The sequence below is a fragment of the Macaca mulatta genome, chromosome 13 (genome assembly GCF_049350105.2).
Source record: "Macaca mulatta isolate MMU2019108-1 chromosome 13, T2T-MMU8v2.0, whole genome shotgun sequence".
In the NCBI taxonomy this organism is placed as follows: domain Eukaryota; kingdom Metazoa; phylum Chordata; class Mammalia; order Primates; family Cercopithecidae; genus Macaca; species Macaca mulatta.
In genome coordinates this window covers 85,627,842-85,655,286 of record NC_133418.1, presented here as the reverse complement: position 1 = coordinate 85,655,286, position 27,445 = coordinate 85,627,842, and the positions used below count along the sequence as shown (strand labels likewise).

Below are 27,445 nucleotides of genomic sequence, written 5' to 3'. Positions count from 1 at the left end.
CTAGATAATGAAACTGAAGAAAGTGGGAAGGATGTATTTGTGGCTGTTACTACTAAAAAAACTAAAGATTGACTATAATAAAATCCCTGAAATAATAACTTGGAGGTGAAATATCCTTACAGCTGAACACATGGGAAAAGGTTGTATAATTTATCCAAGGTCCCATATCTAGTAAGTAAATGATCCAGGATTTAAATTCAACTTTACTTGAATTCCAAAGCTTATGCTTTACTAAAAATGAATTATAAAATGGTACAATGAGTACCTATATTCAGTGTAGGTAAAATCATACCATATGGAAACTCCTTAAAGGAAGAGATTATATCTTATTCATTTTTGTCTCATCTATACAGGGAACATTTCATACACATTTGGTGTATTCAGTAAAATCTGGAAGAAATGAACACAGCTAAAAGCAAATAAGCTAAAAAGGTCTCTAATAAAATATATCCAAATGTGAATGCATCTAAGTCTATGTGTCATATAGTCCTTGAGGGCACTTTATGTGTATATTATAGTAAAATATAATAAATCAAGTTCAACCCTGAGTAATCATGAAATGATCCCAATGAAATTCGTATACTCTATTTAAGAAAAGAGAACATCCTATATATTTTTATATAATTTTCATCAAAAAGGTTAATTTTTAAAAAAATCATGTACACATAGGAGCAAATCTTAGCCACACTGTAAACTCAGCAATTGAGAACAGCAGATTCTCAAGGTACTTGAAAATTAAGGTTTTATGTTAGTTGCTTTACAATAAATATTATAAAAAAGAATAGCCATATTATAAATTTTTCATAAAATACAATTCATACTAGAGTTAGAAAATCTTTCAGTCAATAAAGAGGTCCAATATTATATTAAACAATGAAAGAACAGAGCATAACAACAAATTACTGAAAGTAGAAAGGCGAAACCCCTCAACTTCAAACTAATGATTTTCTAATGCAAAACACTGAGACATGGTCTTGCTTTGTTACCCAGGCTGGAGTGTAGTGGCATGATCACAGCTCACTGCAGCCTCAACCTCCAGGGCTCCAGTGATCCTCCCACTTCAGCCTCCTGAGTTGCTGGAACCACAGCGTCGAGCCACCATGCCTAGCTAATTTTTTAAAAAATAATTTTTGTAGAGATGAGGTCTCGCTACATTGCTCAGGCTGGTCTCGAACTCCTAGCCTCAAGCCATCTTCCTGCCTCAGCCTCTCAAAGTATTGGGATTACAGGCGTGAGCCACCATGGCAGGTTGCAAAAACATTTTTCAATAAATCATTTTGATTTTCTAGGTGTAGAAACTTTGAGAAAAATTTTATAAAGTTAACACATATGTCAAAAGCAAAGGCATTAAATGCAATGTAAAATTATGGCAAAGTGCAAGAAAAAACTAGTTTTAAACTTGCCAAAAAAGAATAAAAAATTCAGAGAGAAAACATCTGATACAATTTGAAAGTATAAAGTAGAAAAATTTTAGAACAAGAGTGTGATCAATAAGCACTTGTTAAATTATATTACTTATTATTTTTTCATCATGATTTCTATTAACCCAAACTGAGTGCTCTTTCACTTTCTGTAGCATAGGTATTTATGAGAATGAACTGTTAACATTATATTGCCTCTAAGGACGTACCCTTACCTTGGCAGTATTCTGTCAGGGAGTTTGTGTGCTGGAATAGCAACGGGTAACTTTTGCATTTGTCTTGCATAATCAAAAAGCCCTGGTAAATTATGGGAATAAAGCTGAGAAGCTTTACCTATAAAGAAAACCAGATATGACGTAAAAGCTAGTAACAAATAGTAACAATTGTAAGGTATTTGAAAACTAAAATACTTACCAGATATTGATAGCAAGCAATTGTTCATTACATACAACCATGTACACCTTCGAGGGAACAGCTGATTAAAAAAAGGCACAAAGTTTATAAAGAATAATACATAACAGCAATGTAAATCTGCACACAGTAATCATGTAAGCTGTCATATCTATAGGTCAGTTCTTTAAAAAGTAAGTTATTTTTAATATAAATTGACTTTATCAATGATTCAAAACAAGATAATATACATACATACATATTTATGTGAGAGAAAAAAATATATTAGGCTAAATTTTAGCCTAAACACGATATGATCAGCTCAAGTCTCTCTTATGATTAAGGGCTAGGCTATGTAACCCCACACTACGCAGGGAATAAGAACATTTTCAAACAACATCTATTCCTTTATTTTGGTTCTGGGGTTGAATAATTAAGATTCTCCTGTCTACTCCTCCCAAAATATACTTATCTAGGCATAATATGCAATGCATGGCTTCTAGGGTGTATGATACAGAAAAAAAGGATCATGGTGTAGTGGAACACAGGATACAGAAACACTAGGTATGGAGGGAAAAAAAAGGCTGAGACAATATGATGAAAACTCACAAATCATAAAGGATATCTATATACATGTATATAGATATATATACACATATAGATATATACATAGATAGATAGATATACACACACATATATATGAAATTCATTACTGAAATTTAGTACCATAAGAACTGAGAGGCATCTCTGGAAGCCTGAAAGTGGTCACAATTTAGAGCAAAGAAAAGTGAATTTCATGGAACACAATCTATATATTTAAAAAAATACTCTCATTAAGACATTTTGCTATGCGTATCAGTGTTTTTTAAAGTGGTCCTTGGACCAGCAGCATCAGCAACACCTGGGCACATGGTAGAAATGCAAATTCTTGGACCTCACCCCAGACCTACTGAAGCAAGAAGTTCTGAAGCAGGACCCAGGAATCTATGGTTTAACTAGGCCTCCAAGTAATTCTGAGGCCAACTGAGGTTTGAGAGCCACTGATGTACATAATTAAGCATTCTGATTTAACAACCTTTGTTGCTGGGTTTGCTCTGGTAATTCCTACAACTAAGTTACTCCAAAAGTAACTGAGATGAGAGAAGGGAATAGAGAGGACACAGGGGTGAATGATGAAACACATCAAGGCCTCTAAGGACATTACTTTATGGAAACACAGCCATAATAATGGGACTGAATAACTAAAAGAGAAAAGGTAATAATAAAAGGGAGGAGAAACAAAGTAACATTTTAATAAAAATTTTATTTCATTTACTGGGAAAATGTACTTACATAAAATAACCAATTTCTCCAAACAACTAAAATGTGGCATTGCCAATACAGTTTTTTTTAATTTGTAAAATGTGCCTATACCTGTGCCTCAGATAGAGAAGATATCAACATCCATTTCCTACTTTCTGCTTTTCACAAAAAATTCACAACAAAATTGGGACTTCATTGGCTATACTGAAAAAATCAGGCAGAGAAGGGGCAATGACTTATTCCAGACCACATATCAGTACATGTTATCAAAGTAGCAAGAAACAGATTTTTATTTAATTCAGTGTTGAACTGGGTTTTCATATACATATCCACCAAAAAAGTATTTATCTAATACCACATCTATGGTTTACTATAAAATTATATACTTGTAAATATAAGTGGGTTTGCTTATTTAATATAAACATATATAAAGTAGCAAGACAAGACACAAATTCCTTTCATATTTTCTACATAGGGACAATGAAAAGGTATTTATGTATAGTTTTATTTTTAAAAAGTACTGGATTTCATTATGAATTTTCATTTTTAACAACAACTTTTTCTAGATTTCTAGTAACAACAACTTTACTAGATTTTCAATGCTTTCTTCCTTTAGTGAGTTAGGTTCTAGGTGAAATGATTGGTTTAATAAATAAGAATATAACAGTTAAGAAAGGTAGCTTCTATATTCTGCCTAGACTCATATATCTGTTTTATCAATGACTCTGTGTGATCTTGGGTAATTTACTGAATCTCTGTCTCAGTGTTCTTATCTGTAAAACAGAATATGTATATCTCATAGAGCTGTATGGTAATTAAACACGATACTCCTTCTAAAGCACTTAGAAGAATGTCTAACACACACTGAGTACTGAATAAATGTTAGCCATGAATAATGAAGCCAGATAAAAAATTTTAACTCAGGACCCTGATTTGTGTCATCATCTCACTTTTCAGAATCTTCCCCTATCTAGTAGGCTCATGCCACCCTGTTTCCTCTAAAGTCTAGAGAAAATCAAACTAATCATCAATTTCATAATAAGATGAAAAATTCAGGCTCCACATATACTAATTCTTTAGTCTTATAGTGCTCCCTCCAGGAGGGAAAAAGGTTTCCTTTGAAGGGCAATGTTTCAAAAAAAAATTACTCTAGTAATCTAATTTCAAATGCTAAAGCAACTAAGAAGGGAAGTTATTGCAGACTGGGGCTAGATGTGGTTGATGGGTGCCTTCTCTTAAGAGTCTTAGCCGGGCCTGGTGGCTCACCCCTGTAATCCCAGCACTGGGTGGGTAAGGCAGAAGGACTGCTTGAGCCCAGGAGTTTGAGATCAGCCTGGGCAACAAAGTGAAATCCCAGTCTCGACAAAATACCAAAAAATTAGTTGGGCATCATGGCATGTGCCTGTAGTTTCAGCTACTGAAGATGCTGAGGTGGGAAGGTCACTTGAGCCCAGGAGGTCAAGGCTGCAGTGAGCTGTGTTCATGCCACTACCCTCCAGCCGTGGTGACAGAATGAAACCCTGTCTCAAAAACAAAAACAACGGAAGAGTTCTTCAAATTAGGTTGATAAATGCTTACTCCACCTATGCATAAAGCTGGCCTTATTCCTTACAATTAATATTGCTACCAATATTACTTCTGGATATCTCATTATACCCAATAAAAATAGGACCACCTTTGAATTATTTATTTACTAATTATTATAATTACAAGATGCTTTTCCTCCCTTTCCTGGTTCATAGGTACTTTTCAGTCATTTCACTGTATACCATTTCCAGATTAAAAGATTTACAGTATATCATACAGTTTAGGATCTTGTTAGAAAATTTGATTAAAAAAAGAAGATGAAAATGTTTAGTCATGAATAAATCATTACTTACAGATTTTTTCTTTCCATTTTATTTGTAATCAGTTTATTTTTATTTTTATTTTGTTTTGAGATGGAGTCTCACTCTGTTGCCCAGGCTGGAGTGCAGTGGTGTGATCTTGGCTCACTGCAACCTCCGCCTCCTGGGTTTAAGTGATTCTCCTGTCTCAGGCTCCTGAGTACCCGGGACTACAGGTGCACATGACCATGCTCGGCTAGGTTTTGTATTTTTAGTAGGGACGGGGTTTCACCTTATTTGTTAGGCTGGTGTTGAACTCCTGACCTCAGGCGACCACCCATCTCGGCCTCCCAAAGTGTTGGGATTACAGGTGTGAGCCACCGTGCCCGGCCTTGTAATCAATTTATATTGATAAAAGAATTAGTCACACAACCCGAAGGCACCCCAAACTCAGTATGACCAAATTGAAAGCATTACCATTCTCTTCAAATCAATACATCCTTCAGTATACTATACTCCATCTTTCTGTTACTGTCAAGCACCCAGTCACTCAAGTGGAAAACCTGAAGTTAACCTAGACCTCTCTTCACCCCTCCATGTTGAATTGGTCACTCAATTTGGTCACTTCTAGATCTTTGATCTTTCTCCAGGTCCAGCATTTCTCTACAGGAACTATACAACTGGGAGAGAGAATATGGTGAAGTAGTCCATGGAATTTGGAGCTAGCTTGCCTAGGTTCATATTCCAGTCCAGCCACCGAATAGCTGTGGGGTCTTTGGCAAGTTACTAATCCTTTCTGTGCTTCAGTTTTCTCATCTGTGAAATGAGAATATCAATGGTATCTACCTCTGAGAGATTTCATGAAGACTAAATAATGTATGTCAAGCATTCAAAAACACCGCATGGATACATAGTAAGCTTTATGTAAATATTAGCTATTAATATCATCATCATTATTATCAGTTTGCAGGTTGTTTTATGTTCCTGACTCCTGGGTACTAAATGACAAAAGCTCCCCCCACTCATTGTGACACTCAAAAACATCCCCATATCGGGGGAGAGGAGGAGAGAAATGGGGAATGACCACTAATGATTATGGAGGTTCTTTTGGAGATGACAAAATGTCCTAAAACTGATGGTGGTAATGGCTGCACATGCTGTGAACATACTAAAAGCCACTGGATTGTACCCTTTAAATGGGTGAACTGTATGCTATATGAATTATATCTCAATAAAACTATCTTTTCCCCCCTGTTCTCTCTACCTCTGCCCTGAATTAACACTCTTTCACCATTTGACCATGGTTTTTAGTCTCATCTCTCACCATACTGCAAACAGATATTTCTAAAACACAGGTCTGTTCCATCAGCATGGTACCCCAAACTCTGGTGTTTGGCTTCTGCCTGCCTACCCAGCTCCATCTATTGTTACTATTCTGTACTCCAGTCAAATTACCCAGTCATTGTTCCCACACTTGCCATGCTATTTCACATCTCTATGCCATCATGCTTATCCTGTCTGTGTGGCAAACTTCTATTCATCAGAATTTAAGGTCCATCTCAAATGCCCCTCCTTCTCATCTCCCCACAGGAGGTGCTGGTGACATCCACCTCTATGGCCAATATCTTATACTCATTCCCATGACATCTAATCCTGAGTGTTGTAGTTACTGGTTTATACATCTGTTTTCCCTATTAGATCATGAGCTTTTCAAGGGTATGGACTAGTCCTGTGAATCTGTCTTTAGTATCTGGTAATTAGAACATGCTCCATGAAGGTTTTTTTTTTTTGAGATGGAGTTTCACTTTTGTCGCCCAGGTTGGAGCGCAATGGCGTGATCTCAGCACACTGTAACCTCCTCCTCCTCCCGGGTTCAAGTGATTCTCCTGTCTCAGCCTTCGAAGCAGCTGGGATTACAGGCACATGCCACTACGCCCAGCTAATTTTCGTATTTTTAGTAGAGATGGGGTTTCACCATGTTGGCCAGGCTGGTCTCGAACTCCTGACCTCAGGCGATCTGCCTGCCTTGGCCTCCCAAAGTATTGGGATCACAGGCACTTGCCACAGTGCCTGGCCTCATGAGGATTTTAAGAATAAAAGAGGCTGGGGCAGGGTGGCTCATATGTGTAATCCCAGCACTTGAGGCCAGGAGTTCGAGACCAGCATGAGCAATATGGTGAAACCCTGTCTCTACTAAAAACACAAAAATTAGCCAGGCATGGTGGCTCATGTCTGTAATCCCAGCTACTTGGGAGGCTGAGGCATGAGAATTGCTTGAACCTGGTTGTAGTGAGCCGAGATCACACCGCTGCACTCCAGCCTGGGAAACAGAGTGAGACTCAGTCTCAAAACACAAAACAAAAAACAAAACAAAACAAAACAAAACAAAACAAAACAGAATAAAAGAGGCAGCAAGTCAGAAACTGAATCTTATTTCTGGTCTAATGTGTACTTATGGCAACTTAAAAATTAAAAAAAAAAGAATATACAAAATAACATACCTGTTCCATTGATGTTTCATGAAGTTCATTAAGATTGAGGGTATAAATCCCTTCTTCGGCACCAAATATCAAGTACTGATCTGAAACAAAAGTAATTCATTGACTGATTTTGGTAAATAAAATATTTTTTAATAGGATTTCTATAATCTAAACTTCCGTAAGTATGTATTAACATATAAAACAAGAATTACCATGATTTATAAGCAGTGAATACAAAGAAGAGGTTAGACACTTTAGACCCATAAACTGAATTATATGTAAACATTAGCCTCAAAGCAGTGAAGAGAATTTTTATGTAAGGGAGATTCTGAAGAGTGGCATAGTACATTCTTCACTCATCAGAGAGTGCTAAGAACTGGCAAAGAATCTGCAGCTCCTTTTTCTAAAACCCCCTAAGAGAGGATCATGTGCCACTGACATATAGAATATAAATCGAGAGTGGCTGATACAGATTCTAATTACTTCTACAGATTTTTTTTCAGAGCTGTACTATAAGCACTCTTATTTAAAATACCTCAGAATCTGACCACAGTCCATTAAAAAGTTAACTAAAACTTGGATACCTGCTAGGGGACTCAGTATCTTCTAAAAGATATGAGATGCATGGCCATGGTCCTTTCTGTTTTTTTTTTTTTTTTTTTTCCAGAGCAGGAGCAGGAGTGGAAATTTATTAAAAAGGCTTTAGAACAGGAAAGAAAGGAAAGAACACTTCGAAGAGATCCAAGCAGGCAACTTGAAGAACAAGTGCCCGATCTGTTTTTAAGATAATACAGAGTAACAGGTCAAAAACTTTCCTAGACTAACAGACTAAACTGAAGTATGTTGAGAACAGTATAGAATGCTAAGAGCATTCCTAAAGCGCCCAGCATTTAAGATGAGTACTGGAAGATTAATGGCGTTAAGATCTGTGGTCAGACAGTACTGGATTTAAACTGACCCTTTCTAATTGGCTACAAACAATGAACCTCTCTGAGTGCCAGTTTCCTTGCCTATGACATAAAAGTACTCAGACTATTTAATGAGTATATGTGTATGTATATAAAAATGTTCATGTATAAATGTTCTATGTGTATCTTACATAAACAGACAGCTATTAAGATTCAGATATACAGTGAGAGGACACAGACAGTTCTTAGTGGTGCCTGAGGATAACTTTTCTGATTATGGCCCCTTTTAAGGTCAGAGATCCTCTAAAGTGGTCACTAAACCCTGGGTCCTTGGTAGCTAAATTCCTTCCATAACGGCTGTTTTGAAAAAAATGAAGCTACTGGCCAGTGGCTCATGTCTGTAATCTCAGCACTTTGGGAGGCTGAGGTGACAACTGCTTGAGCCCAGGAGTTCGAGACCAGCTTGGGGAACACAGAGAGATCCCATCTCTACATAAAATTAAAAAACAAAAACAAAAACAGCCAGGAATGGTGGCGTGTGCCTGTAGTCCTAGCTACTCGCGTGGCTGAGGCAGGAGGACTGCATAAGGCCAGAAGTTTGAGGTTATAGTAAGCCATGATCATGCCACTGTACTCTAGCCTGGGTGGCAGAGCAAGACTCTTTCCCTAAAAATAAAAAATAAAAAAAGATACCAGACTACTGTGCAGCAGCAGCAGAAACATTTCTGGAGGAAACTAGGGTGGCACAGAATACATGGCTTCACTATATTGAGATGGTAACTATACAATGAAATTTTAATGTTATGTGTCACCTCAAACACTGATAACAGCACAAAGAAACATATTAACCTTAAAATTAAAAAAAAAATTATAATAAAACTTTTTTTTTGCCAGAAAGATACTCAGAAAATAAACAAAATCATAAATGCTTTCATGGCCCCAGTTTAAAAAAATTAGGAAGATAACAGATAAAAAACACACAATACTACCTCTTGTGTCTGGGTTTATCCATGATGATGCACAGTGAATTTTCAAAGGACACCCATTAAAAACTTTTGAAAAACATGCACCCATCTAGGGAAACAAAGAATAACCAATATGAAACAGTGACAAGTACAGTCTTTAATATATAAAATGTAATTATTATCTATTTTAATGTGAGAGTCTATAGATAGTATACTGAAATTATGATCATCTTCAAATTTACAGAAGTAAGTGTAAGAAATCACCATAGTCATTTGCCTAACAGTGGTACCACAAGTTTCCAGGTGCCACAATAATTTTACTTGGAAAAAAGAGAAAAAAAAGGTCATATGTAGGAAATCATAATCTCTACAAAGGAAGACTGTTTTCTTGTTTGGTTTTATGAGCCTAAAAATGGTATTAAATATTGAATTTCACATTACAAACTGAAACAGGTATGGCTGATTTGAAATTCACATATGTACTTCAACCTCCAAACATATAGACTTTTATTTTTTAATTTTTGCAATCGAGCAATCTGATTATTTTCCCTGGATTCATTAAAAAGCTTAACTCTTTGATGTTAATATTACTTATCAAGTCGATTTACAAACTTTTCAGATAATAAATATATCATAATGAAATACATTACTCATTTGAACTTTATATTGTCAAAGAGCAAAATACTAACTCTGAAATTATCCTTCTGGTTAAATTCTCAAGGTACGAGAATGTTGACTCAGGTAATCACTTTTACTACTGACAACTTGAGAGAAAAACAGTATGAAAATAATTTTGGTCAGAGAAAATTTCAGTATTTGTCATGTCGGCCTAAATTAAAAGAACAGCATTTGTGCATCATTTTATAGATGGAATGTCTTCCTCACAAACACGGAGGTAACATACTGAAAGAAAACATCACTAGCTGACAATAATGGATTAAAAGTATTAACGTAATTAAAACATGGACCTTAAAATTTCCCTTTTAATGACAGAAATATACCAACCAATATATTTTTAAAGATTTTGGTACCAAAAAAGAACAATTTAGCTTGGCAATACCATCAGGTAGTAGTAGACCAATAGAAACATGTTTATATGATGTAGGGCAGAAACTGTATCATTTAACTAATCCTAATAAGGACCTTTTAAGACAGCTACGGAAATTTGTATGTTGAGGTACTGCTAACTCCTAGAAATTTACATGACAAAATGAAGAACAAAACAATCAAGCCAGTTCCCAATCTTAAGCTAATTTGCATAGTTGGAGTCTACCTGGCATTCATAGATACGTTGCAGCTTGTCAAACTGCAAGCCTAAGGTAAGTGTTTTATCTTGCAGTCAAGTGGGAAGTTTTGCCCTACTGTATATATTTCTCTGCTATAATATATATGCTATATAATATAAAGTATACTGTATAAATTAGTATTAAAATTATTTTAAAATATTTATAATTTAAGTATGATACAAATTACGAATATAAAGTATATATATTTTGTAACATAGTTTATAAAGTATACTCTGTACTAATTAAAAAGTAGAATTTAAAGGTAAAAAAGGATGGGGCGTGGTGGCTCACACTTGTAATCCCAGCACTTTGGGAGGCTGAGGTGGGCACATCACCTGAGGTCAGGAGTTCGAGACCAGCCTAGCCAATATGTAAAACCCGTCTCTATAAAAACACACAAAAAATTAGCTGGGCGTGGTGGCTGGCACCTATAGTCCCAGCTACTCAGGAGGCTGAGGCAGGAGAATGGCGTGAACCCGGAAGGCGGAGCTTGCAGTGAGCTGAAATTGTGCCATTACACTCCAGCCTGGGCAACAGAGTGAGACTCTGTCTCAAAAACAAATAAAAAATAAACAAAAAAATAAATAAAAAGGCCAGGCATGGTGGTTCACGTCTATAATCGCAGCACTTTGGGAAGCCAAGGTGGGCAGATCACTTGACGCCAGGAATTCGAAACCAGCCTGGCCAACATGGTGAAACTCTGTCTCTACTAAAAATATAAAAATTAGCCAGGTATGGTGACACATGCCTGTAATTAAATTAGCAATCTTAAATTAGCAATCTTCTGGATTTTTGTTCAACAGTAATGAAGGTTCTTTCAAACAGACAAAAAAAAAACCTAAGCAAAGACAACACATACAAGTGACTTAGCTTGAAACTCAGCCTACTCCATATTTAGTACTTACATGCACTTTAGGTGTTGGAGGAAGACCATTACTAATAGGCTTCTAGAAAAAGAACACATGTACAATTACACTTTTTTTTGCTGCTGTTTGGTATAACAATACTGTATTTCAAACACATTTATTCAAATAAAATACATGAATACATTCTTTGTAAAACAAAACATCACAGTTAAGGCTGAAGTTCCCCACAGTTCTTTCACAATGCACTATTTCTAGTACTTGTCCCAGAAAAACTAGTTTGGTGTAAAACCTTCCAAATCTTTCTCTAGTGAATTAGATATACTTATGTAATCATATGGCTTTCCAGACTTTCTTGGTATATATGTAAATACATGTTCCCACAGAAAATAATTTTTTTTGTGTGTGTTTTAAAACAAATAGTTATACACTATCTGCATGTTCTTTGCCTTAAAATTGGACAGTAATCCATATCAGTCATATAGACTTAGTTCACTTGTTTTAACTGCAGCACAGCATAAATATACTTTATTTAACTATTCCTTAAACATTATTCGGTATTTACATTACTGTCAATATTTTACTAGAACACGAATGCTGAAATAAACATTCCTGCATATACCTACTTACACAGCGTACGAGTGGATGTTTTTATGGGTACACTGTGAGAAGTATACCACAGTATGGGTATACTGAGACTACTGGTACACAGGGTCTCTACCTTTTACATTTTAGTGCATACTGACTGTCAAACTGCTTTTCAGAGTGTACATATCACATCACACCCACCAGCAATGTATGAGAGCTCCTGGTTCTTTCTAGTCTCACAGCAATATCACCAAGCTGATTAGTAAAAAACCTTTTCTCCTGTGTTCCTCATTAATTTGCATGCCTCTGATTGCTAGGAAGATTAAGAATCTTTTTAAAAACAGTGTTTATTTGCTATCTGTATTTCCTCTTTTGTGAATTATTTTCCCTTTTTTTTTTAACTGAGTTATCTTCATATATATTTGCTGGAGCTTTTAAAAATATATTCTAGGTTTGAGTATTTCATCTGTTATACATATATAACCAATAGTTTCTCCTCTTGTATAGATAATCTTCATCATGTTTACAATGTGTTTTGCCAACTGAAGTTCTCAATTTTGATGAATTCAAATATATTAATCATTGGTTAGAGTATACAAGCAATTACAAGGAGAAGAAATGTAACACATTTGCTCACCCACACTATCCTGAAGAATGCCAGATATTTCTCCAAGGCCACATTCTTGAGTATATGAACTGTCCCCTGAGAGGGAACCCCCTGGGTATACTTTAAACACGAACTTTGTGACAGTCTACATTTCTTTCAAGGTTAATCTCAATAACATCATTTTAAGGAATGACATTTTAATTTTTCCCTAGAGCTGCCATACGTCAGAATCACTTAAACAATTAGATGAAAACTAATAAAAAAGCTACTATTAATTGATTTCATATATATAACATAAAAATACAACATTTCTGAAATTAAGATGACACATTTACTTTGTAGATATATTTTTGAGGATGCACACATCTTACTGTTGCCATAATTTCGGATACCTTTTGATTCCATTTTGCAAATAATTTATATATATTTTTTCTTATACTGTTATTAAATTATCTATTTTAGCAAAACATCATTTTTTTGTTGTTGTTTTTTGTTTTTGAGACAGAGTCTTGCTCTGTTACCCACGCTGGAGTGCAGGGGCATGATCTTGGGTCACTGCAACCTCTGCCTCCCAGGTTCAAGCGATTCTTGTGCCTCAGCCTCCTGAGTAGTTGAGATTACCGGCGCCTGCCATCACGCCCGGCTCTTTTTGTGTTTTTGGTAGAGACAGGGTTTTACCATGTTAGCCAGGTTGGTTTTGAACTCCTGGCCTCAAGTGATCTACCTGTCTTGGCCTCCCAAAGTGTACGGATTATAGGTGTGAGCCACCGTGCCTGGCCTAGCAAAACATCATTTTAAATTAGGGAGCTCTGAGTGTTATAACTCTCAGATTTAACCTAAGCACTAATAGAATTGGTTGTAAATATTATTTAAAATAAATAAGGCTGGGCGTGGTAGCTCACACCTGTAATCCCAGCACTTTGGGAGGCTGATGTGGGTGGATCATGAGGTCAGGGATTCGAGACCAGTCTGACCAACATGGTGAAACCCCATCTCTACTAAAAATACAAAAATTAGCCTGGCATGGTGGTGCACACCTGTAATCCCAGCTACTTAGGAGGCTGAGGCAGGAGAATCGCTTGAACCCGGGAGGTGGAGGAGGTTGCAGTGAGCTAAAATTGCGCCACTGCACTCCAGCCTGGGTGATAGAGTGAGACTCCATCTCAAAATAAAATAAATAAATAAATAAATAAATATATTATTTTTTATTATTTAAATTTTTCTAGAGATAGGGTCTTGCTCTGTCACCCAGGCTGGAGTGCAGTGGCAGGCAAGCATAGATCACTGTAACCTCGACGTCCTGGGCTCAAGTGATTCTCCTGTCTCAGCCTCCTGAGCAGCTAGGATTATGGGTGCATGCCACCATGTCTGGCTAAATTTGTATTTTATTTTTTGTAGACACAGGGTTTTGCTATGTTGCCCAGGCTGGTCTTGAACTTCTGGTCTCAAGTGATCCCCCTGCCTTTTCCACTGAAAGCACTGGGATTACAGATGTGAGGGTTGTAAATAATTTTAAGAATTACAGCATAAACTGTAAGCATGCTTCAATATATCCCTGATACTGTTTATCCTATGATACAGCCATGGACATATTTATTTCAGAACTACTGAAACAGTTAGTTCCTTATCTTAATGAAGTAAGGTAACAGAAAAAGTGAACTAAAAATGAATACACAAAAATGTTTACTTAGTACCATAGGAAAGGTTAAAAAAAAAGTTTACATCACTCAAAGGCTATTTATTTTATACTGTGTTACAGTCACTCAGCTGCATTTTTGTACTATTATGTTAGCAAGTCTGTTAAAATTTAAATTGTTGAAAGCAAAAAGGCACTGCTCAGTTGGATAGAACTTCATAAAACCCATTCCTGAAAAATAGTTTACACTCTTGTTAAAAATAACCTAAATTTCACAAATTACAACGAATAACACCAAATGCTTTACATGAATTTTAAGAATGTCATATTGTATAGTGAAATATTTTTAAAAAGTTAAATAGATATAGCACAAAAACCTCTAGTGATGTGCTTACTGCAGAAACCATAGCACATATGTGTACAAACATACTGAATATACTACAAATTTCCATAAAAATAACAAATATTAGTGTATACAAAAACTTCCAAAAAATTCCATTCATCTCGTTGACATCTGTTGAGGTACTGGGGATTTTAAGGATTTTCTACTATTTTAAATTCTATGATGATAGTTGAATGTCTTCCAGTGATTATAAGTCAATTCTTTACAAATGTTTAAAATTTTTCATCTCTTCATGATCCCTGATGAATAACATTTATGTTTTAACAGTTACGATGCTTTAGCTAACATTTGTGATAGGAGTAGCTGCTAAGGCTAATTTCACCTTTCCTGAAGTGGTAAGAGCAGCAATGTCTCTACTTATGTAATCTCTAACAGTGATCCCCAACCTTTTGGCACCAGGGACTGGTTTCGTGGAAGATAATTTTTCCACAGATGGGTGTTGAAGGGGAGGGTATGTTTTGGGGATGAAACTGTTAATCAGGTAATCAGGCATTAGTTACATTCGTAAAAGCAGTGTGCAACCTAGATCCCTCACATGCACACTTCACAACAGGGTTTGCGCTATGAGAATCTAATGCTGCAGCTGACCTGACAGAAGGTGGAGCTCAGGTGGTAATGCTCACTTGCCCACTGCTCACCTCCTGTTGTGTGGCCTGGTTCCTAACAGGCCTCTGACCATTACTGGTCTGCGGCCCAGGAGTTGGGGACCCCTGATCTATAGTTAGAAATTTGTCCTGGGGTAGAAGCTACAGCTTTCTTTATCTATGTCCTTCTTTCCGTAACTTCATGAGACTGTAAGAGAAACTATTAAGAATCAATTACGCTCAATGAGAATAATAATAGTTATTTTGTGAACAATCACAAGAATACTAAGCGTTTACCTGTATAAAGAAGATGTTTTATAATATACTACATAACAAATTGGTCTAAATAATGGAAACAATAAAAAGCCATCATTCAAGTTTACCATAGCTAAATTACTTTTTTCAAGATTTAAATAATCTATTCACCATTATAATATACTAAAATATCAATATAGTAATTGCGAAATATACTAGTGCTATAGTTTCACTAATTGTAAGCATAAAACTAACTTAACAGTTAAAAAGGAAACAAACACAAGTAGAACTTATGAATATCAATACCTACTGGTACATCTTTCTTTTCTTTTCTTGAAAGGTTTGTGCCTCTATGTTCATTTTGTTGTTGACATAATGAGCCATCTCGTTCACCATTTAACTGGAAGGAGCTCATTCCATTTCCTTCAATAAGATATATTCATTGAAAATGATTATCTTCATGAAAATTTTTATTCAGAAAGTTATCAAGTAGGAAAGGAAAAATATTAACTTTGGGATAGTGTCATTCATTTGGAATCACCTAATCAGAATATTTACTATGAAAGTAAGACGTCATATATATGTTCTTCTATCTATATCTCTTATTTCTGGCATATTAGGCAAATTTAAATTCAGGTTATATATAAGTACATGTATTTGTCAGCTTTAAAAAACCAAATACTGATTTTGTAACTACTTTTAGAAAAGGGGTGATTTATATTATGTCATCCAAGAAACTTTAGTTGCTTTTTTTTTTTTTTTTTTTTTTTGAGAAGGAGTTTCTCTCTTATCACCCAGGCTCGAGTACAATGGCGTGATCTTGGCTCAGTGCAAACTTTGCCACCGAGGTTCAAGCAAGCAATTCTCCTGCCTTAGTCACCCAAGTAGCTGGGATTACAGGCAGGCGCTACCATACCCAGGTAATTCTGTATTTTTTTTTAGTAGAGATGCGGTTTCATCATGTTGGTCAGGCTGGTCTCAAACTCTTGACCTCAGGTGATCCACCTGCCTCGGCCTCCCAAAGTGCTGGGATTACAGCACTTTGTGAGCCACCGCGCCCGGGCTAGTTGCTCTTTTTAAAAATTGCTTCTTCTGGATAAACACAGAGGAGTCTTTACAGTGTTAAAATAGCTCCTTCTAGTATTAATTTGGAGGCAAACACCTAGCAAATAATACCAATTACTTTTTTAGAAATGATTAAATGAATTAAGGAGTTAGACAAGGTACTCTCTTGTAAAACAGAAGTAACCTAGACACAAAACACATTTTCCGTGTTTGTTCACAGTTTAATTTGCATTGTTTCCACACTGTAGCTAAATGAACAGTGAACCAGTCTTTAGAAGAGAGAAGGCTAAATATGAAATGAGATGAGGACAAAGTATCTCAGACTGTGTCATAGGGAATCCTGTCACAAAAACACTTTAAGCCAGTAGGCAAAAAGCAGAAAACATCTCCATAGCCATTGCTTTCCTTCACTCCTCCACCAAAAGAATTTCAAATAATCTCTTAAAAGAAAGTTTTCCTCCATTTTTCCCCCCCGCCCATAGTATGAAAACCTGGTAACGTATTTGCTGTCATCCTCCACCATTACCTAAGGCAACAGGTTTTTGAGGGGGTAATCTGGGAGGTGGTGGTCTAGGTGGAACTTGGGATGGCTTTGCTGGGCTCCCTGACATGGGACATCTCTTGATTGTTCCTTGATTTTCATCCTCAGTAGAATGCATTTCCTGTGGTATGAAGATAGACTTAGGCTGAAATAATATAGAAAAAGAGACCAACGTTGAAACATCAAATTATTTTCCTGAAGTAAATACTATTATATGTCAGAAACTTTCAAACTATTTCTACTATACATTAGAGGTTTACCAGATGAGTTTAAAGGTTACTCAACCATCCAATTCAGATTATCTTATTGTTGTAAACATATTCTAAAAATGTACACTAAAATGTGTACATCTCAGGTTTTGCTGCTGTGCAAATAATAGGGCCTCTAAGTCGACTTTTTTATTAATTCCTCATAAGTCTCTCCACTTAGACTAGCCAAATAAAAATATTTCAGTCTCTCTTATCTCCTTCAATTTAAATGAATCTCTTTATTTTAAATATTCAAGCTAGTCAAAGTTCAGCGCCTTATCAACTGTCTAATCTAAGCTGTCTCTTAGGTGACTCAATGTCTTTATGGTAATGCTTAATCTTTCAGACCAGGTGCATGAGAGGATACCAATTAAAATGTTATCATGTTGAAGAATATCAACACAGCAATATGGGATGCCTGAGATACTTTTTGTACAAACAATGGAAAAACCTACAGTTGGCTGACGTTTGGAGAATTTATAACGTGTCTCTTATTATTGTTCAGCACTTATTTCTTTGAAATTCAGATATCTTTACTTCTGCTATGATAAAACTAAACAAGCAAGTACAGCATTATTTACCTGTATGAATCAGGATTTTCTCAATTGCATAAAATGTAAATAAATAAAAATAGTAATAAACTGAATGACAAGACTGGTAAGACTCCAACTCTCATTTGTAACACTCTGATTTTAAACTTTAAAGCAGCTCATATTATAATTAAAATTTGCTATGCATATGAACTTATAAAATAAAATATATATTAGCTCATTTTACCTTTTAAAAAACAACCCATCAGCTGAAATCACTATTTTAGAATGGTTTTGTTTGGAAAAATAATTTTGTTGTTAAAAAGTATTTAAAAATTGTTGTACTATTTTGTATTTTTAATTTAAAATTATCTTTTGAAAATTAAGTATCTATGATGATAAATTACTATATTTATTCTTAGATGTCAGGAACAGATTGCAGATTTTGAGAAAAACAATCTTATAAGAAATGTGAGTTTTCTAACCCAAGTCAAGTAACGCTAATCCATTAATACAATCATTTTCAGTGTAAATTCCTAGGACTTGTTACTTAGAATGAACATTAAATAAGGCCAGGCACAGTGGCTCATGCCTGTAATCCCAGCACTTTGGGAGGCCAAGGCAGGCAGATCACCTGAGGTCAGGAGTTTGAGCCCAGCCTGGTCAACATGGCAAAACCCAGTCTCTACTAAAAAATACAAAAGTTTAGCTGGACGTGGTGGTGCGTGCCAGTAATCCCAGCTACTGGGGAGGCTGAGGCAGGAGAATTGCTTGAACCCGAGAGGAGGAGGCTGCAGTGAACCGAGATCATGCCACTGTACTCCAGCCTGGGTGTCAGAGCGAGACTCTGTCTCAAAAAAAAAAAAACCAAAAGAATGAACACTAAATATAAGTTGGGCATTATAAAAAGAGACAAATACAATAAAAAATCATTTACTTATATCAACTTCACAATTTTTCTTTGTGGATCACAAATGAAAAGTTAGAAAAACTCTCAACAAAGTATTAAATTGGCAGAACAATAACACATACACATATATCAAATTGAAAAATAAATCTGTCTACCTTTGGTGGCAAAGGAGGTGGAACTTTTGCTTTCAGAGTTGAACTAAAAACAGAAAAGTTTAGAATCAGAACTATTCATTTTACAAATGAATCAATCCTAAAATATAATAATTTTTTCTTACAAATGAATCAATCCTAAAATATAATAATTTTTTCTTACAAATGTATCAATCCTAAAATATAATAATTTTTTCAAAGACAGAAAAAAACTGCACAGACAAATATCATTTTCAAAGATTGTAAGTTTCTTCTAAAGTATTTTGTGAAATGTTGCTAGAGGTATTATTCAGAAGTAACTGGAAACTGGAGGACATTATGTTAAGTGAAATAAGCCAAAATAGAAAGTTAAACACTGCATATTCTTACTCATGTGGACGCTAAAAAAAAAAAAGTTGATCTCATAGAAGTAAAAAGCAGAACAGAGGATACTAGGAACTGGGAAGGGCAAGGAAAAGGGGAGGAAAGGGAGAGATTTGTTAAAGTATACAAAATTACAGTTATGTAAGAGGAATAATAAGTACTACTCTCTTATACCACTGTAGGATGACTATAGTTAATAATAATGGGCCAGGAGTGGTGGCTCATGCCTGTAATCTCAGCACTTTGGGAGGCCGATGCGGGCAGATCATGAGGTCAGGAAATCAAGACCATCCTGGCTAACACGGTGAAACACCGTCTCTACTAAAAATGCAAAAAAATTAGCCGGGCTTGGTGGTGGGCACCTGTAGTCCCAGCAGGAGAATGGCGTGAACCTGGGAGGCAGAGCTTGCATGCAGTGAGCCAAGATCGCGCCACTGCACTCCAGCCTGGGCAACAGGGCAAGACTCTCTCAAATAACAAAACCAAACCAACCAATAATGTATTATTTAGTTTCAAATAGCAAGAAGGAGGATATTGAATGTTCCCAACACAAAGAAATGATAAATGTTTGAGATGACGGATACGTTAATTACCCTGAAGAGATCACTACATTATATGTATCAAAACGTTAGTATGTACCCCATAAATTTGTATTATAATTATTTCAGTTAAAATAATTAAATTTAATTTAAAAAGAAGTAACTGGGTAATACACTTTTTTGGTTCTAAGTACTATACTGTAATTAAAACTGGAAAAGATAATTATAATTCCAGTTTATATCAACTGAAAGGTAAATAATTAAGAACATAAGCCACATCTGGCTTATGAAACAAATGATACGGTATAAAATATATCACATTGTAAACTTCATTTTTGCTACTGTTAGATATGAAACATCTTCAATGAAGCTCATCAAAAACCATATATATGCTTTATGAAATTATAGGCAGACTGTGATCGAAGTTAGGATTCATTATAACTCAGGATCAGTTTTAGAAATAGCAAGAGGCTGGTCACAGTGGCTCATGCCTGTAAGCCCAGCACTCTAGGAGGCTGAGGTGAGCAGATCACTTGAGCTCAGGAGTTCCTGCCCAGCCTGGGTAACATGGTGGAAACTCATCTCTACAAAAAAATAAAATAAAAAATTAGGAAGTGTGGAGGTGCAGTCCCAGCTACTTAGGTAGCTGAGGTGGGAGGACTGCTTGAGCCAGGAGGTCAAGGCTGCAATGAGCCAAGATCACACCACTGCACTCCAGGTGGGTCATAGAGCAAGCAAGGCCCTGTCTCAAAAGAAAGAAAGAAAAAATTGTACTATGATGAAGCACAAATTTCTCAGATGAGGATTTCAAGGCCTAGGAAGGTTATGTAACTTTACTCAAGATCAGAGTAGTGAAGTGAAAAGGAAAACCTATGCCCTCAACTGCTAGTCAAGCGCTCTTATCATTTTACCATGAAACTGCATCTTTATTTAAAAAAACACAAAACAAAAAAGTAAACATCAATGCATACATAATAGTAAAAATATTCCTCCTCTAAAACTATATATTTATATCCAAAGTATTTGTTCATTTGAAATATAGCAGACAAAATTTAATCAGATTTATAAAAAGCTTCTTTGTAGTTGCAGTGAAGTTACAGCAGCTATCAATTACTAAGAAATCTACAATAAAAAATTATTGTCCTTGTTAGTTTTTTTCTGAAGTTCTTTGGAAAAAATGGACTGAAATGTGTCGCTATAAAATTCACATATTGAAGTCCTAACCCACAATGTGACTATATTTAGAGATGGGTTTTTAGGAAGTAATTAAGCTTAAATGAGGTTGTAACAGTGCGGTCCTAATCCTATGGGACTGGTGATCTTACAAAAAGAGGGTGAGAGACCACTCTTACCCCTGATCCCACCATGTGCATACACTGAGGAAAGGCCACGTCAAGACATGGCCAGAAGACGGCTGTCTGCAAGCATAGAAGGGAGCCCTCACCAAGTTGGTTGGTACCTTTGATCTTGAACTTCCCACCTCCAGAACTGTGAGAAATAAATTTCTGTTGTCTAAGTCTATGGTATTTTGTTATGTCAGCCCAAGCTAATATAACTAGAATAGAAAAAAGGAAAGAAACTGAGGTACAACCCACGATACTGTGTTACTAATTATATTAAAATTTCCATCAATATTAAGCTGCCAGATGGATGAAATCAGGTCAAATGACACCTTTTCTTTTTACCAAAAACAGAGACAGAACTTACTGTTTAGATTCATCATCATCTCCTTCATCATCTTCTAAATGTGCCACGTGTCCTCTAAATAAAAAGAATAATGTCATTGTTATTAAACGGATTTTACCAAAACAGCGTAAGAAGAAATTTTAGGAAATGCAGGAAAAGCTACCATAAGATAAAATTTTATTTCTACATCTTTATAGGATAGGATAGATTCAGAATTAAAACAAGGAACTGGGAGCAGTGGATCGTGATGTCAGTTACTTGGGAGGCTGAGGTGGAAAGATCGCTTGAGCTCAGGAGTTCAAGGCTGCAGTGAGCTATGATCACACCACTGCAATCCAGCCTGGGCAACAGAGCAAGCCCCTATCTCTATTAAAGAAAAACAAAGACAACTCAAACAAATAGGCTACGTAACAGAGAAGGGGGCAAACTGCCTTTACTTGTCTGTGACGTAAAGTACTTTAGGATTAAAAATTAAAATTACCGCTGATGCAACTCTTCTTCAACAGACTTGAGAAGACTCCTTAAAAGAAAAAACAAAAACAAAAATAATGTAAGTTATCAAAGGAATAGCGAATGTGTATCACTTTAAACTTATCCACACATTTTTTGAATGATTACTTTTTACCATTTACTGAAAATTTGCTAGTGATCACCTCAGCAACCATAAAACATCAAGTTATATTGAATGAGAGACCTCTATTTTCCTGTTGCTAATGTCTTTATATATGTATTTTAAATGAACAAAAGAAATCCTAATATTTATTGAAAAATACCAATTCAAACAGAAGACAACTCACCATGGAATGTCACAACAGTACTGACAAAACAATAATTGCAGGGTCATAGTCAGGAGCTTCCAGGATTCAAATTTTACCTGGAATGTTATACCTGACACCTGAAATTACATACACTTTTCTTTTTCTTAAAATAAGGAAGGTGACACACTTTAAAATAACATCATGCTCTCAGGCAATCCTACAAAATGAAACTCACCATGTTGGATCTCTCTGCAGAAGCATGCATGCATGTGATGTGAATACATGAATGTAGTAGCACTTTGCCTTCACGGAAGACACTCACTTACCTGAAGGATTTGTTCTCCAGTGGTGCACGGGCAAACACATTTACACTTTTGGGAGACTAAGCCTGTATCAGACCAGGTCGAGGATTTTACCATTAGGAGCAGTATACAAAACTTTAATTTTCAGGAATGTAAGAGAGAACTTATGGCATTCCTGAAGTTCCCTTACTTCTTTTCACTGCAAGTTCATGCAGCACACCTCCTAAATTACACTCTTCAAGCATAAAGACTCAATAGACTTCTCAGAGCTAATAGGGAAGATAAATATAGTTACTAATACACTACTGGGATAAAAGTGAGTCAGCAAAAATTTTACTCTCCCTAAAAGTTATAAGGTACCACCTTTTAATCATTTTCCCTCCTAATACACATCAGGAAAAACTGCCCTTAAAATTACAAAACATAAAACTAGAGAAACTGAAAGGTATGGTTATCTACTGTAAGTAATTAATAGAATAGTTTTTAGGCATCAATATTTTAATTAGCCCAGATTAACAACAATTTAAATTTTAAAAAATGACAAACTTATGACTCCAGAGTGGTAAATCCTATAAGAAAACCATAAACTAATTGCAAGCCCTATTATGGAGATACAAAAAGTGAGGTACTGTAGTCAAATATTATCTTATTCACAAAGTTCTCCAAGGGCCAACTCTAAGAAAGCAGGAGCTTCTGTCTAGAGGCAGTAGAGCAAAATGAAGACAGGCTTTAAAGCCAAGATGGTCTGAATCTGAATCCTGCCTTCACCATCACAGGATACGGCACTGGATAAGTTACTCTGATTTCTCTATGCTTCGGTTTGCAGCTATGTAAAGTGGAAATCACCTCAGTACTTATTCCAAAGTGGCTGTCAGAAGATCTACTGAATTAATGTAGTAAAGTGCTTAGAAAGGTAATTTAGGGCAGAGTTGGGACTTGATTAGTTATTTTCTTTATTATTATTGTCTAAGTAACATTTCCTTAAACTAGCAGTTCTCAAATTGTGGTTATAAAAATTCTGGGGTCTCTTAGTCTCCTGTAGGGGTCTGCAAGGTCCAAACTATTTTCACAATATGTAATACCTTTGTTGCTCTTATTTTCTCATGAGTATACACTGGAGTTTTCCAGCAACTACAAGATATGTGATACCACAACAGATTAAATGCAGTAGGAGACATGAGAATTTAGCTGTCTTCTATTAAGAAGACTTGAAAAAAAAAAAAAAGTAAAACAATGCTCCTTTTCTTACTAATACTTTGTTTCATAAAAAATAGCTATTTTTTTTTCATAAAAAGTGTTATCAGTGGACCTCAACAAAAACTGTGCTGCAGTGTACGGACATATATAATAAAACCTTTTATGGCAATCATTCGTTGCCTCTGAGTCTCAGGAGAGAAATCAGTGGTGTTATAAGAAACCACTGTAAAGACGTGGCATTTGAACTGGTCCTTAAGAATGGAGATTTTTTTTTTAAACACACACAAAAAAGTATGTTATTTATAACAAATAATATTATTTAAAAAATATATTAACATTTTGAAAAGTTCTAAGTTTAATTTCTAATACTATAAATATTGATGTTATAACCCCTATAAACAAAAGCTCTTTGGAATCCTCAATAATTTTAAACACTGTAAAAAAAACATGAGACCAAATATTTGAGAAGTGCTGCTTTAAACTATTTTACCAAAATAAACATAGTGCCTCTGAACTGTACAGTGGGCTTTTATGTAATTTTAAATGTGAAAAAATACTTTTTTGTTAAGCACATGACAATCTTTTTTGAGATATTTCTTTTTACAATAGAAAATATTAGGATTTGAATATACGATAATTTAAAATATACCATATTTATTTGGATTTATACTGCATTCCACTTTATTTCCTTTTTTTTGAGATGGAGTCTCACTTTTTTTGTCCAGGCTGGAGTGCAGTGGCGTGATCTTGGCTCACTGCAACCTCCACCTCTCAGGTTCAAGCAATTCTCATGCCTCAGCCTCCCGAGTAGCTGGGATTACAGGGGTGCACCACCATGCCTGGCTAATTTTTGTATTTTCAGTAAACACGGAGTCTCACTGTATGCCCAGGCTGGTCTTGAACTCCTGGCCTCAAGTGATCCACCTGCCTCAGCTTCCCAAAGTGTTGGGATTACAGGCATAAGCCGTGAGCCACCACACCCGGCCAGCATTTCACTTTTTTAAAAAGAATCTTCCTGGGAGTTCTCTAACAATAAAACAATGGTTGAGTAAGTGAATATGAAAAAGAAGATAGCCCATGGCCCAGGGATTCATATGTACATTTTAATCCATTCACCTATAAATCTCCATTATGTGTTAAGATATTTTATTAAAGAAATTATAGAATTAATACAGTCTTAATGAAAAGTAGGATGCATGATTTACTTTTTAGGCTTTACAAAAGAGAAAATGAAATATGGCTAAATTTGCTAAAATCTGTTTACAGTAAATATTGCATCTTGAGAGCACTGGAGAAAATGTGATACTGATTTATTCACCAAGATTGAGTGTTACACAATAAACAATGTCACTATTCACTAGTCCACTTGAATTCTTCTCTTATGGAAGTTTTAGAAAGTAAAGAACAAAACAAAGCAGAACAAAAACAACGCTTTCAGATGCTGAATTCTAAGTCAATCTAAAATGAGTAAGAAATTTTGATGAAAAGGTTAAAAATGAGACAATGTACAAACAGATATGGGAGAGGTCTAAAACGACCACCAAAATACTCAGCATATTCTCATTAGCTAAGGAATCAGCCTGCAGGTTATTAACATCTTTCAAAACTGTCTAACTGTCCCCAATCTGTAAGTACTGCCCCGATTACATTTCAAACAAACAAACAAACAAACAAACAAAAAAGCCCTATTTCTCTAAAATTAAAGAGCAGTTTTATTCACTCATATTATATACTTGTTCATACAATCAACAATTATTTACTGAATAACTACCATAAATAAAGGCAACTAATAAGTATTTACTAAGTCCTAAATGTGCTAAATGCTTTATAGTGATTATTCCATTTCATCCTTAGCACCCTATGAGGCAGGTACTATTATATTATCCATTTTACTAGCAATAATAGAGGTAAATTTCTCAAAGTCATGTAGTTTATACGAAAAGCCATCTGGCATTTACTACTGCTATACTCAACTGTGCCAGGAATTGTGTAATTCAATGTACTCTTTTAACTATTACTTATTAGAATAAAATTTACCTTCAACATTTTTTGCCCTAAATTAAAACAAAACATAAATAATTTAATGTTTTCTTTTCTTTTTTTTTTTTTTGAGACGGCGTTTCACTCTTGTCTCCCAGGCTAGAGTGCAATGGCACGATCTCGGCTCACTGCAACTGCTGCCTCCTGGGTTCAAGTGATTCCCCTGCCTCAGCCTCCCGAGTAGCTGGGACCTCAGGCATGTGCCACCATGTCCAGGTAATTTTTGTATTTTTAGTAGAGACGGGGTTTCGCCATGTTGGCCAGGCTGGTCTTAATCTCCTGACCTCAGGTGATCCACTCGCCTCAGCCTCCCAAAGTGCTGGGATTAAAAGCATGAGTCACCGTTCCCGGCCTAGTGTTTTCTTTTAAAAATAGTATTTTGTTGGTTTTAAATAAATTATCAGAAAAGCTGACCTTAGTGAGATTAGAATTCCAAAGAAAAGGAGACAAGTAAGTGTAAGTCAAAATACATATGCTTCCTGTTAGAAGAAGAAAAGTCCTATGTTAACAATTCTAATTAGATAGTTCCTGCATGGTCTGGAATAGGTAGAAACCCATCAATGGAAATCTGTCTGCCTGATCACCTATGGAGAAAGCAGGAAATACCTTTTTTTAAAACACTGCCTAATCACAAGAATGAAGCAGACATATCAATACAGCAAGAGAAGTGCTACATCCATGCTCATGTCACATGTATGTCTAAACCTACACACGAAACACAGTCCAAGAGCAAACTTTTGGCCAACCTACCTTGCCAAGGGTTCGTTATATAGAATACAGTTCCTTAAGCAGGGATCCAATTAATCAAAAAATGAAGGTTGGGCAAATTATTAACATTTTACCTAGCCAAAATAACTATACACTATGAAAATGTCTAACAATCAGAAATCAGACAATGGGAACTAAGGAATCTGGAAAAGCATTTAGTGAGGGGCTACTTTTTTTTTTTTGTACTTTACATGTACAAATTTTAAAAATATATTTAAAATGAATCAAAAAAGGTAAAAAATATTTTCCCAAATTTTTCAGTCTCTTAAAATACACTAAAATTTGCTAACAAGGTCCTTAAAATTAGTGACCTCATATTTAGAGAAAAGAACATAAAAACACTTCAAAATTTTTTTTATTTGCTAATCCACTATGAGACAAACTTTCCTTTGTTTTTCACCAACAAACTAAGACAATTTATAAATCACAAATAGCTACTATTTAGGTAAAATTTCATTTTTCTACCAAGAAAATTTTACACTTATTTTCCATTTAAAAAACATAAATGCTAATAATAATAATGACTTAATAATAGTATCAAAGCTAATAATATTTTAAAAATTCTGATAGTATTTAACTGAAGTTCGGTTTAAATAAAAACTAATATATTTCTCTAGGTTGTTATTAAAGCCTTTTCTCTGTGTTAAGAAAGTATAGTATATTTAAGTAAAAAATTAAACATTTGGTATTTAGTTTATTAAAAAAAAACACATGATTTTGCATTATTACCGTTAAAATTAAGCTATTTGTCTTTAGTTACTATTTCTCAACTGCTTAACTTAAAATATGGGAATATATATGTCTCAACTCTCTAATGCAACTGAAATAATAT

General features: G+C 35.4%; 1 protein-coding gene across 10 annotated transcripts in view; it reads right to left on the bottom strand.

Moving 5' to 3' along the window:
- MAP4K3 (mitogen-activated protein kinase kinase kinase kinase 3) overlaps window positions 1-27,445 on the bottom strand; it is a 187,146-nt gene that overhangs the window by 21,365 nt on the left and 138,336 nt on the right. For 8 of the 10 annotated variants that reach the window (XR_003721773.2, XR_013402837.1, XM_015112178.3 and 5 more), the window contains 10 exons: window positions 22,030-22,068; window positions 21,570-21,623; window positions 18,964-19,006; window positions 17,106-17,265; window positions 15,825-15,937; window positions 11,484-11,525; window positions 9,317-9,401; window positions 7,441-7,520; window positions 1,836-1,896; window positions 1,637-1,754 (listed from right to left, as the gene is read on the bottom strand). Coding sequence is in view for 8 of the 10 variants with exons in the window: in XM_015112178.3 (XP_014967664.1) it covers window positions 1,637-1,754; window positions 1,836-1,896; window positions 7,441-7,520; window positions 9,317-9,401; window positions 11,484-11,525; window positions 15,825-15,937; window positions 17,106-17,265; window positions 18,964-19,006; window positions 21,570-21,623; window positions 22,030-22,068 (795 nt within the window). In the remaining 2 variants the exon portion in view is untranslated. The remainder of the gene's footprint in view (window positions 1-1,636; window positions 1,755-1,835; window positions 1,897-7,440; window positions 7,521-9,316; window positions 9,402-11,483; window positions 11,526-15,824; window positions 15,938-17,105; window positions 17,266-18,963; window positions 19,007-21,569; window positions 21,624-22,029; window positions 22,069-27,445) is intronic. The other 2 variants (XM_077959681.1, XM_077959683.1) reach the window with 1 other exon arrangement.